The following is a 13,357-nucleotide window of genomic DNA, read 5'->3' as shown; positions in this document are numbered from 1 at the left end:
TTTACCAAATTTTTTTTGTCAAATATTGTCTTATAGTTTGATTTTTAACTAGTTAGGTTTATTCTAGGGAAGCACCCCCACAGTTGGTATTATTTATGGTTAATCAAAAGTTGGTATTATTATAGAAAAATAAGCAAAAGGCAATATTGTTCATGATAATTTTTCCTTAAAATATATACAAATAAAAAAATCTTTCCAAAATAGGAAAATCAATCAAACTACAAACTGAAGATCATGCTCTAATATACTTTAAAAATATTGCAAAATAAAAAGAATAAATAATCAACTTTCTACAATTCATTAGCTTTGTCTACAAGTAATTTACATTCTCATCCAACACTAAAGCAATTAATATGAAAAGTACACCATTTACACATCAATTACAAATTGAACAAATGGTTAAACATCTCCCATCTGATCCTTTTCCAAGATCCTACTTCTACCTACAGTTCAAAACTATGGTATCAATTACATGTATGTTACAACGTTTTCGAGCATAGTACCGAAAGATTTGCAGCAACATCAGATCTTGATAATTTTCCGCTTTCTTTGAAAGACGAAAAATGTACTTAAAATATGGCAACATATCATCAGGCATATGCAGACGAAGAGTAAAGTCATCGGGAAGCAACCAGTGGCTTGTCTTGTATCTTAATTCACACACAACCCTGATCCGTCATACCTTGCGTGATCGTTAAAAATGCAGCAATGGCAGCTCCATGCACCAAAACCCTACAAAAAGTGAAAACTTAAAAATTAAAACCGAACCATGAATCCAAGTAGCGAAGACCTAAACTTTCCAACAATATCACATTGCCACAATGCCATTAACGGGCTCCACCTATGGGGGTTTGGAAAGGTCGGGTTGTTTTCGATTAACTCTTGATAGTCAAACATCACCTACAACTGGCACACCATTGACAAATTTGTCCGACATAGGTATAAGTTACAAGTTACAACTCACACAAGCAAGATCATCTATTAGAAAATCCATGTTCAATCTTAGCAGTTCCATGCCCATATGATCAATCGAAACACAAGAAAAATATTAAGCAGTAAGACGCTCTACCTCTACCCTTATTGTTTCCCGCCCTTCAGATTAAAAAGTTCTAATTTTTTTCTTTTCTCTTAAAATTCAACAATTTCGCATCTTAATAAATCATCAGGCTCTCCAATGTAAACCCCCATGTCCCTATAACGAAGTGATCTGCAAGTTTCTGCTCTAATCAACAAAATTTTTTGAAACAGTTTCTGTTTTAATCCTACCACCCACCATTGACAGGTTATTGTGGTCAAACTTTGCCCATGGTCAAATTCAACCCCGCAAAACCATAGTCCAGTCTATGAATGCCCAACGGTATCTCTCATTCTCCGTCTACTCATTTCTCTCTTATCTGAGGATGGAGGTGGTGGTTGTGATTTGTAAGAAAGCAGTGAAGCTCAATTGATGGGTGCTCGTGGGACGGTTGGGTGGAAGTGTGGGGCTATATTAGTTCCAGTTTTGTTGGTGACGATTGGTGGAGTCAAGTTTTGGATGATTGCTGTTGCTGATGGCATTGAGAGTTAAAATTGAGTTGGTTGGTAGGTTTATAGGGATGGTGGCGGACTATCAGTGACTTAGGAAGGTACTGGTGGGATGTTTCATTATGTACATAAGCTATGGACGTAAGTGTCAAGGTTGGCAGCAATGGAGCAGAGAGGCAATTACAATAAGACAACAAAACTAAGTAAGGTGGATGCAAGATTGTAGAATTATCAAGAAACAAATCCCAAACAAAAAAGTTGAGGTTTTTGAAGTCCTTTCCCTCATGCAAAGATACACAAAATAATTTGGAGGGTTATAAACTTACTACCTGAGTACCTTCCTCTCATTTTCCTTACTAGAATATTTTCCCTCCCTGTTCATCAAACCATAAGGGCCACACTAAGCGATGCGAAATTCCCCCCCCCCCCCCCCCCCCAATTACCTTCTGAAATTGTCACGCCACACCATCTATTGACTACGAATCAATATCCACATTTTTGGCAAAAGAAAAATCAACATTTTTTGTTTTACTTCATTCTTCAAGTGTACCATTTCCCTTGAGAAAACTTTCTAACAAGTGTACTTAAAGTACTAGACCGGTCCTGACCAACCGACCGACTCAACCTGTTTTTCCTAAAAATTGGTTTTTTGAGTTTTACATCAATATTTTAGACTTGTACGGTTGTACCCTACTATTATTTTATAAATTTTTTATTATTTGAGTTTAATATTGTACAATTGACTTGAAAAGTTATTTTTGGAAAAATAACAAGAAAAAAGATTTAAAAATTTTAACGGAATAATTACATGGTATTTTAGCTATTTTATAGCGATCAAAATAAAATAATAATATATCTATGACCAGTTGGGTCAAACCTGACCGACCAAACTGATAGCTCTAAAGTCTACACAATACCATTTCTTTTTCATGGACACCTTTTGGGGTAAAATGGACAAGTTTATCCAATGTTCACACTACACCCACCCATTTGAGGAACATAATTTTTCTAACACCTACATGAGCATTTTAGCATACTTGCAATCTCTCTCATCATTCCTTCTTTTGCATTGCTCAAACCAAATGAACCACTAACAAATACTCTGATCGAGGAAGTATATTTCTCACTTATATATGTAGTAAGATTGTTTCATGTTTGCATAGCCCTTAGTATGTGTGTACTTCTTATACAACCCTAACTAATACACATTAGAAACCTTGCAATAATAGACTAGCTAATGGTTAACCTATTGCCGTGTACCTACATACGCATAACACATATAGCCCTAAAATACAATATTAAACTTCTAAAAAAAATATATTCCTCTATTGGTGTTTATCGACTCATAAAATCAATATAGAGATTATTGGATAATTTCCCATGCCAATATATGATTCCCATATAAGAACCTAAACTCGGTTCACTGAAGAATACGCACAAAAAATACATATGAAAAGGCCATTTACAACACTTTTTCCTCCCTTCTTATAAAACTGTATGACTGAGTGAAGAAATCCTAAACAGAAATACCAAAAATAATTTGGTTGATCTTGTGTTGTGCTTCTTCAACACTTGAAGAAACATGCAGACTGTTCTACAAAACATGCGAGTGTAAGGAATAATAGATGCAGGTGAAACAATTATAAAAAAAACAAGGTGCAAGCACGACCAGCTTCCTCTTTATGGTTATTAGTTGAACCATAAAAAAAAATCGTGTATGCTGCTGCAATTGTGGTATTGGTCGTGATGTCGTGGACGCAGCACCTATTGGTGTTATGACTCCTTCCACCACATTGCAATTTGAATAATTAATTTGATGAATATCCATGCAATCATAGTAGTATTCTAGAACGTCAACTAAAATTAACCTTTTAGACCCTAGTCATATTAAAAAGGGACTATATAACAACTTATAATGATGGTTACTCCATGATTTTGAATAACTTACGTAATGGGGTTTCACGGAACGGTAAGATCAAAAACCATTATAAAGCAGCCGTTATGTAACAAAACGACCTCAATGTTATTCCATGGGTTGAACTATTTAAGACAACACCACTCATTCAATGCCAAATGCTTCAACATCATTGATTAATCCCATAATCTGGAAGACAAAACGGCTAAAACATTTATATTGCAACTTACTCGGGACTTTCTTTGTCGTATCCAAGGTCAGTTGCTGCCTTTAAAGCTCTCTGATATGTCTGTTTCATAGCATCCTGCCAAAATCATGATACAAAGAATTAGCAAACCAAACAATTTCAACCACAGGGAGAGTTGTGTTGGTCCTTCTCTAGGGGTTAGTCCAATTAACTTTCTCCATAATAAATCTCAAAATAAAACAAACAGTAAGTTATGAAGTTAATATAAGCCATTTACTGACGTCTTGTGCGGACAAATTAGAAATGAAAAAGGTTCATCAAGGCATATAGCACGCTGAATTCGCCTGACCTGTAACTTCGATTCAAAGTCTTCCGGGGACCATTGCATTAGATTGGACTCATGATTTAGTTCAAGTTCTCCAGCTGCAACCTGCATCCAGGAGCGTTGTAGTTTATCACATTAGAAATCAATAGCATCCAGATCACTGAAAATAACGATCATCTCGGCAGTAAACGTTCATAAGGTTTTCTTCAAATTCAAGCCATGTTTAAAATACATAAAGTATATTAAACTGAAACCCGACAAGACAATCGTGGATGCTATTTCAGTTCTAAAGTTTTACATTACAGCTAATTCATCACGAACAAATGGACTAAAGAAATCTTACCCCTCCAGCACCAGCAGCCATTGCTGGTGCAATTACAACATTGGCTTTCCTTAGGACATCTACAGCTTCAGGGGTACAAGGCATGACAGAACCTGCGTATGATCAGATAAATCAGTAATAGCTACTTCAATACAAAAAAAAGACATTTGATACATAGAATACATCATATACCTTCCACTAGTAGACGGCAACCAGAATTGACCAAACTAAGGGCGTCAGATTGATCTATTTCGTTTTGCGTAGCACAAGGAAATGCAACATCACACCTCTCAGTCCAAGGCTTTGCTTCATCATAATATTTTGATCGGGCATATGTCTTAGAATAATCCCTGTGACGCAAATAAAATAGAGGTAAATTTTGTGGTCAGCTAGTCATAGATATTAATAACATTGCCAAGTCAAAAGTATCTTTAAAAGCAATAGCTAGAAAAACGACCTCAAGCTTCTTTGTTGAGCTTTAATATCCCTGAGAAACTGAATCTTCATAAAGTCAAAGCCATCTTCATCTACCAAGTATCCTTTTGAATCTGTTACAAGTGTTCAACGCAGTGCATGGCATCCAAATGAGACATTGAGACTATATACATTCCAAATGGAAGTTATCGACTGCTAAATTTAATGAGCAAAAACTATGATTATTATCAAAGCTCGTCTCTAATTAACCATCTAGAAAACTAGATGTACAAAATAAGGGCCGCATGCCAAATTTTAATACAGCTTTGATAATTTAAATCCCTTGGTGCTCAATATATGTCATGCATAGAGAAAGATAACTTCATGTCTTATTATGCCACCCTATGTTAGTTGGACTTGGGTACTGATGTCAGATACTGGTACGTGTCCAACTATCGGATATGTCTAAATATTCAATTTTATGCCTAAAATGAAGTGTCTAAGAGCCATACCGATGTCCGAGCATCAAGGATCGAACACGGTTACGTGGAGCAAAATGAAGAATCCAAAACAGATGCCACCAAATATTGATTTAGATTTTACCAAAATATAATTCAAATATGTGGTACACTGGTACTTCAAAAAGATAATCATCAATAACTCGACCAGTACGTCAAGACTGGTAAGAAAAAAAATGCAGAGTTCAGTTCGCAGAGAACGTTAAGGCCAGTGTAAAAGTAAGTAAAGAACTCGCATATTAAACAGGTTAACACCAATATATCAAGAAGATTCGAATACATATCAGCAAAGAAGTATTCAAAAAGTAACTCCTAACAGGACTAGAAACTGTAAAATAAGCATAAAGATTTAAATGATTTTATAATTGGGGAAACTAATTTACAGACTACTAAGTACAGAGAGCGCTAAGCACATTGCAAATGAATCTAAGATCAATCTCTCATACTTACCTGAAACTGTGATAGGGATGGCACCATAACCAAGTAGCTTTTCAATGACATGGAATGCAATTTTTCCAGAGCCACTTACCACACACCTGGAAGAGTACATCAATCTCAAGATAAATCGAACGATGCAGTTGATCTTAACAAACTGTTAACAGATATAACTTTGGGCAATTTTGTGAATGTCACCTCGCACTCCTCTTCTATTTTTCCTTCTTTTCAAGCAATCAAATACTCTAAAGAAGCAAAAGAAGGGGAAAACGAGGGCAATATGAGTAGATGATCCCAAAATCCAAATGCATCATTGAAACGATATAATAAAGCAGCTGAACCTCATCGGTAAAATTCAAAATAAATCAGCACCTTAATCCCTTCAATTCTCTGTTTGAGTCTCCTAAGATGAGTTGAGCAAAGAAAACCTGCAGAATAAAAGCATTTTTAATTACAAAACTATTTAATGGTGTGCAAAATTAAATAATATTTAACAGAAACAAGGGAGGTAAGCACAGTGCAAAATTGAAATAATATGAAATAATATGAGTTGTTTGACGTAAAATAATTGATAAGTGTACTTGAGGACGTTTAACACATAAATTAACATTAATAATATATGATTTTGTATAATAATTGATATAGATTGTAGCCACAAAACATGTATGTTCGATGTGATCAAACGATTTGAACTTTCCAGTGTCATTCCTTCACAACATACATTAATTTTTTAACTTCAAGATTTATGTATGAGGTTGATTATTATTTTTATTATTAATTAAGATCATAGAAAAAATAATTATTGTAAATGTGATATGATTTTTATTAAATAAATTACTCATTCATATTCCTTAAAAAAGTTATGTGTTAATTTATAGTTTTAATTCTTAATAAAAAATATAAGCAAATACACATGGCTATTTAATATAGTACTAATCCCTTTGTCCCTCTCATTTAGCATCACTTTCAATTCCACTGATTTTTGCAATGGTCCCACTTTCCTTCTTTTAATCTCATTCACAAATATAATTTCTCTCTCCATCTTAACTAATTATTTCTATTATGCACTTTTTTTTTCCATTTTCCAACCCATTTCCCCTTTTCACTAATTTTCATCCAAAAAACACATTGTGATAATTGAGAGGGACTGAGAGAGTAGCTCGTATACAACAAGTAAAAGAATTGATAATTTTTAATGAAACATAGGAAGCTTATCAATATTACTCTCATTTATAGTTTTAAGCCGGCCCCAAATGACTCTGTCATGTTGTATAGTTTTAAGGCTCGTGAAAGAAATTGACGTCAATTGTCTTTGTCGTCAAAATCACCGTCCATCCCACCAGACAATTAAAAGGATTAATAATTCAAAACACCATCACACCCCCAACCCAACTCCAACAACTCCAACCCCAGTTCCTCAATCCAACGAGTACAATACCATACGTGTGGCTGTCATACTCAACCCAAGATGACATATTAAACAAGTTTTGAAGGGGAAGACTCAACAACTATTACTCATATACTTGGGTTGTAGCCATTTTTATGAATTTGGGCAGAAAATAATTTCAGATTTGATGAAAAATTTCAAAATCTAAGGGGAGTCAAATGACCCCATTTGACCAATACTTCCATCAGCCCCTGCCGAGGGGTCTTTGAGGGTATGCGAGGTGATCGACCGCACAGCCCCCTGTATATAAAACAGTTAATCTAAAAAAGAAACATGTTGAGTTTATTAATAAAACAAATATATTTACTATAAATAAGGCGCAAAATAAAAGTTTTGCATAGGGCCCCAAAATTTTTCAAGACAGCTCTGGGCCCGTAAGCAGATCTAGAAAGTATGCAACCCATATAAGAACATGCAACAAGATACAAAAATGTCCCTTAAAACATATAGCATAGTATGGGGAACAAGGTGAGCAATAAAAGACATTACCAATCCATAGCCAGTAGCTTCTGTACGTAGGCTAGAGCCAGACCAGAAAACACGTGAACCTGTAAAACTTCCCTGCGTAAGAAAGCAATTGTAACAGAAATGGAGATTATTTCCTTCTGTTGTAGTTATTTGAAGCCATTAATTCAGCAATTTGCATGGAATGGAAAGAAAGATAATTAAAATTATATTTTAATCATTTCATTTTAAAAAAACGCACTCATACTAATGAGATAAGAAGGTGGAAACAGATAATACAAACTTCTAAGAGCAATCACGATCACTCTAACAGAATCCTCTGCATCCTGCTCCTCCATTCTAGCACAAACCACGCTTTCCCTTGATGACATTCTACACGTGATTGAGGTTCTAAAGAATACCACATCAACCACTTCCCACTGAGCAATAATTTTAGGAATTACTCTCCCAAGAATTAGAGTGTGCTTGATAACTTAGGTCAAATGAGGAAATCTGAGCAGAAAGATGAAGAGTGAAAAAAACCTTATAATTGTTTTTTTGTATATTACAAGAGATAAGAGTGGAGAAGTAAAAGTGGGTAAATCAGAAGAAATAACATAGTTATAATTGGTTTAATTTGCATTTCATATTTCCATCAAAATTATTGAAAACCTGTAAAAAAAATGAGCATATAAAAATATAAACTTAGTAAAGTTCTAATTTCCTCACATTTCCATAAGGAATCCCCAATTCCCATACAAGACAAATTCATAGTTATGCTCACTTTTCAACAATTTTACTCAGACTTCAACAATTTTACTTTTCCTGTTCCACATTAAAATGGTACCCAAACACATTGTTATAGTTCTTTGGTTTTGGATTCTAATAAAATAGAGTAATTAGCTCATTAAATCATGTGCTTTCCTTATTTAAGTGATGCCGCAATGTTGTTCAGCAACCAGGGATCAATTGGAAACAGCCTCCTTGCTTTCACAAGGATAAAGGTTGCATAAATCTGAGCCACTTTAATGGTATTAGGGTAATGTAAAGTTGTTGACTCTCCCAAGACCCAAATCTCTTGCCTTCAGACAATATGCTCAATCCCAACTCAGATGATGATCCTTCTTGATATGACCACTCCATTCCTCAAAAAATCCTTCATTAGCCTCTCCTTCGAATAACTAAAACGCCAACTATCAATTTGACATCCAACTCAACTGGCAAGTTCAAGAACTAGAAGATCAGTATTATTCCCAACTAAAGATCTGTAACATGAGGGGGTTCTTGAAATCTTCAAGGAAACATCCCTGATCGCTTCCTAATGGGGGAAAAGCCATGGTAGATACACATGAACCTGGCACCTTATCCTTATCCTCTGTGATCCGCAGTGTGACTACCACCAATCTGCCCCTCCTAAATTCCACCTTACTAAATCTTGTAGCTTCATCATTCTGATTCCAATTAAAAGATTTATATCTGAATCCATGCCACTTCAAAGTAAAACTGATCCGAATAGAGAAAACAGGACAATTACTCAACAAAAAAATGAAGTATTGCTTACTGCTTAGCACAAAAAGTCACATACGGAGGCGCAAAAGTGTCACACCCATCGACAGAGTACGAGCACGAAAAGAACCAAAAGCCCCCTTGCGGCATATGATCTGCTAAGGTCTAAGATGGATACAGCATACAACCATCGTTTACACATTTAGCAAAGAATCCTAAAATCAGGAGTATCACTAATCCGGTCAACTTTAGACATTTTAGTTAGGAAAACATACACATAAATGACAAGAATATTGTAGCTCAGCAAGCAAGCAGAACAAGAATGCCATTATCTGCCTAGTTCACTGTCTAATTACCTGAAAATGACCAGCAACGCGTCTGTACTGCCCAAAAAGATAGCCCATTTCACGAGCACCAACACCCATTTCTTCTGAAGGTAGATCCTGGGTTTATGCAGCCAGTTAAGACACCACTTTAAAGAATATAGAAATGAGAACATTATGTCATCAGATAAGACATCAAAATTTTCACGTTACCTGATCAGGACCCAAGTACCGATACAGCTCATTGATGAAACTTTGGCAAAAGCGCATGATCTGTGACACAAATCCATATGGGAATCAACCCTAGCATCCCAGGTGAAGTAAAAACAAGGAACAGGGAGATTGGGGGCAAAAACTGTAAAGAAAAGCGTTTACGAAAGTTTCAGAAACTAGAGCACAAAGAGGAAAATAACCTCATTATCACTTTTCCCTTTCGGATCAAAATCACTCCCACCAGATGCCCCTCCCAGTTTGTATGGTGATAAAGCATTCTTCAGAGTCTGCAAACATGATTAGATTATACTGTTTGCTTGCATCATAAAATAATAATAGAGAAGAACAAGGGGGATTAGGGGAATTTATTTTCCAAAAAAAAAAATAGGCGTCAAAATCTTAGAACATGTAATGGAAAGGAGCCTTATTTTTGAAGTAATAGAGACTAATCAGTATAACCAAAAAAGACTGGTTAATCTAACAAAAGATTCTGTCTCTTCTAATTACTCCTGATTTGGCCAAAGTAGACTGGCAGGAAGAGTAATGGAGAAAAGCATAAGGATTGATGATACCTGCTCAAAAGCAAGAAACTTGGCGATACTTAAATTCATTGATGGATGAAAACGAATTCCTCCCCTACATGGACCCAGTGCTTGATTAAACTGCACCCGGAATCCTCGATTAACATGCGTCTCACCCCGGTCATCAATCCATGGAACCCGGAAAATAAGGGTACGTTCAGGTTCAAGCAATCGTTCCATGATATTAACATAACTGAAAAATCAATGCAAAAAGTTCTTAAGGAACATAAATTCTCCATCATATATATAGAGCAATAAATAGTGATTAGTGTGAATAACTTACTGAGAATTCTTTCCAATCACTCTTTCGATAGAATGTACTGCTTCTTGTACAGACTGAATAAACTCCGGCTCGTGAGGATCTCTTTTCAAAGCAGCTTCCACAATTGATCCAGCTGTTTTTGACATCAGAGCTTCATAGAAAACATCATACAATAACCCAAAAAGGTCAATAAGCATAGGCAACTATGATTGTACAAGATAGATACAAGCCTCAAGGCACAAAAAAATCAAGATGATGAAATCAGATCAACTCAAATGATACTTAACCCACAAGCTGGATCTTTAAGACGCAATGCCCTCAAATGTATTCATATTCATAAAATGTTCTAAATGATCAAGATTTAAGTTGCTTACACACCAGGAAAGGCAGAAAAGATCAACCTATTAATAGAACATCCAAGGCTAACTGACTTAATTTATTTTTTACACCCTTAAAATCAGCATTTCCAAAGTCCCTAAGAGAATATTCGTAAACTTTCAGCTATTGACATGAGTGAAAGCTTAGTTTTCATCCTGCCCTTCCCACCCCAGACATACTATAAAGGGAAAAAGGGAAGGGATGAAGGGTAAAAGATAACATAATCTCCACGACAGCAGTTCAAAAAACTACAGTTCTCTATCCAAGTCTCATAACCTTCACGTCGTTCTGAAGTTCGAGATTCATTTCAAAAATCATTCACATGTCAAAATATTATCTCCTTGTAAGCAAACAATCAGTCGCTCAATCACTTGAAAATTAAGAATGCAAAAAGATAAAGAGTAAACAAAACATTTTTTCTTCATTTCAACTGGTTAGATTAAAAGAAACAATACCCCTATAGACTAGATGATCATACCTAGGAAGAACAAGAATAAAAAAAAGAACATTCTTTTTCCACGACCGTTAGTTCTCTTCTCTTCAACACATATTATCATACATTGAACTACTTTAAACATTTATCACTATAAAATTGTCTAACCGCAGCCTTCTTAAATGCACATAAGGAGCTTACAACTGAAGACTATTAAGTAATTAAATTAAGTTACTGTTCAAACAATCTAAGCTAAAAAGACATATTGAAGAAAACTTACCTTTTACATAAATGGGTTTATCAACAACAATCTTATCCTTAGAAGCCATTTGTAGCCGAACAGCCTCTTTGTGTAACAAGCTATTGTTATGCTCTTCTAAAGCACTCATCTGCATATTTCTACTACCTTCATTTCCATAAGGGTTCCTCCTATGCTTCCTCCCATACTCTCGACAAACAGAACAGAAAATCCTTGCAGTCCCATCCTTTACATCAACATACGCCCATTTGTAGGTATCCGCCCATTCCTCTCTCCATCGTTTTACAACCTTTTTCTTTTTTTTAATTGGTTGATCTTTTGACATGTCTTGATTATCTATTTGGAGAGGAGCCATCATTTGTATTTGCTTTGTCTCGTCTTGCTCCTCGACTGAGGACTCACGTGGAGCACTTATAAGAGCAACATTTGCGAATGATGGATCATCGTCTCCAGCACCAATCTCCAAGTCTATTTCTTCTCCGACCGCGAGTTCTCTAACAACCATGTGATGCCTTTGTTGAATCAAATTCATGTCATCCATTGTAGAATTCATCACTATCCTACTAATGGGAAGCAACATTCAGCATGTCAATGCTAACCAACCTTCAGTTTTCACTCTGCCAATCAGTAACAATACACATCTCATTCATCTCAATAACCAAATACCTAATCATATTTCTCACAACTCAAAAATTAACACAAGGACGCCACAAATTACTATGCTAATATGCCCAAACTATTTTAGGGCAGTACAAGCTCCATCAAAAAACAGACTTGGGAACAAATTTTAACCAAAATTAGCAAAATGAATAAAAAATTTAGAAAAAACCCACGATGTGTAAAGTCTAAGTAACTCATGAGAATCGAGTCTCAGTTGGAGCATATACCTCTTTACCCTGGTCAACACCCCCTCCCCTAGCCCTCCTCTTCTCTCGGCCTGCCTTGTACTCAAGAAAAATTATTAAAATTAATTATTAGTAGTAGTATTATTAGTAGTAGTAGTAGCATTATTTTAAGTCTGAAAAACAACCCTCCCAAACTAAATTTCATTACCATACTCATAAATTCACAGAAACCCATCTCTAGCAACAAAACAAAATCCAGAAAAACCCCAATATAGGTGATGACTTTCTAACATAAATACCATCTGATTTCCTAAGATATACATTTCAACAAGTCAACAAATCAATCTCCAATTACAAAATTGCTATCTATATTGCAAAAAATTACAAAAAAAAATCAATCAATTATTGAAAAAAATACTACAAAATACAAACAATCAAAATCAAATCCAGAAAATAAAGAGAATAGAATCACCTGAAAAACATGAAGAATCAAAAGAATAAATTGAAACTTGGAGAATTCAACAAATTGGGTTTCCCGTTTCTGGGATCACAAACAAATAACCAATTTTCGTCAATTGGGTATCTTTCAAATCAAGGCTTAAAATCTGGACAAGAATGAAATTGAGGAATTTGATTGAAATTCTCAATGAGAGAACAAAAATTGATGTGTCTAACAACTCCCACTTTCACTCGCTCTTTACTCAGATTCTCACAACCTTCACTTCTCTCTCTTTGTCGGATAATTTTGGGAAGTTTTAATTTTTGGTAATTTTATTTATTTTTGGGAAAACTGAAAAAAAAAATCTTTACTTTGATCGGTAAAAAATAAATCTAAGTATTTTAATTTTTATTTAATTTTTAAGATAAATAAACTTTAATAATTCAATCTTTTTTCTTGTCTCATCATTATATTATTTTCTAATAATTTAATATTTGACTAAATTTGTTGGAATAATTATCTTTATATTAGTTTGTTGGCAGCATATTTATTTATTTAATTTTTTGAATTACAAGACAGCATAACTT

At 34.9% G+C, this 13,357-nt stretch overlaps 1 protein-coding gene across 2 annotated transcripts; it reads right to left on the bottom strand.

Annotated features, from left to right (window-relative positions):
- Positions 1-247: 247 nt before the first annotated feature.
- On the bottom strand, positions 248-13,096 carry LOC130805842 (uncharacterized). Of its 2 annotated transcripts, none has more exons than XM_057670635.1 (16): positions 12,804-13,096; positions 11,508-12,049; positions 10,438-10,567; positions 10,146-10,347; positions 9,774-9,860; positions 9,574-9,633; positions 9,394-9,480; positions 7,577-7,648; positions 6,013-6,068; positions 5,656-5,741; positions 4,731-4,821; positions 4,466-4,623; positions 4,295-4,386; positions 3,976-4,056; positions 3,670-3,743; positions 248-732 (listed from the first exon to the last, which is right to left on the bottom strand). In XM_057670635.1, the coding sequence occupies exons 1-16, from the start codon at positions 12,812-12,814 to the stop codon at positions 657-659; spliced, it is 1,905 nt and encodes a 634-aa protein (XP_057526618.1). In that variant the 5' UTR covers positions 12,815-13,096; the 3' UTR covers positions 248-656. The 2 variants fall into 2 exon arrangements, with proteins under 2 accessions (XP_057526618.1, XP_057526616.1); XM_057670633.1 differs by having other exon boundaries at positions 11,508-12,103; positions 12,804-13,087.
- Positions 13,097-13,357: the final 261 nt, after the last annotated feature.

This window comes from Amaranthus tricolor, chromosome 2 (genome assembly GCF_026212465.1).
Source record: "Amaranthus tricolor cultivar Red isolate AtriRed21 chromosome 2, ASM2621246v1, whole genome shotgun sequence".
Lineage (NCBI taxonomy): Eukaryota > Viridiplantae > Streptophyta > Magnoliopsida > Caryophyllales > Amaranthaceae > Amaranthus > Amaranthus tricolor.
The sequence above is the reverse complement of the archived record's forward strand: the minus strand, read 5'-3'. Positions and strand labels throughout refer to the sequence as shown.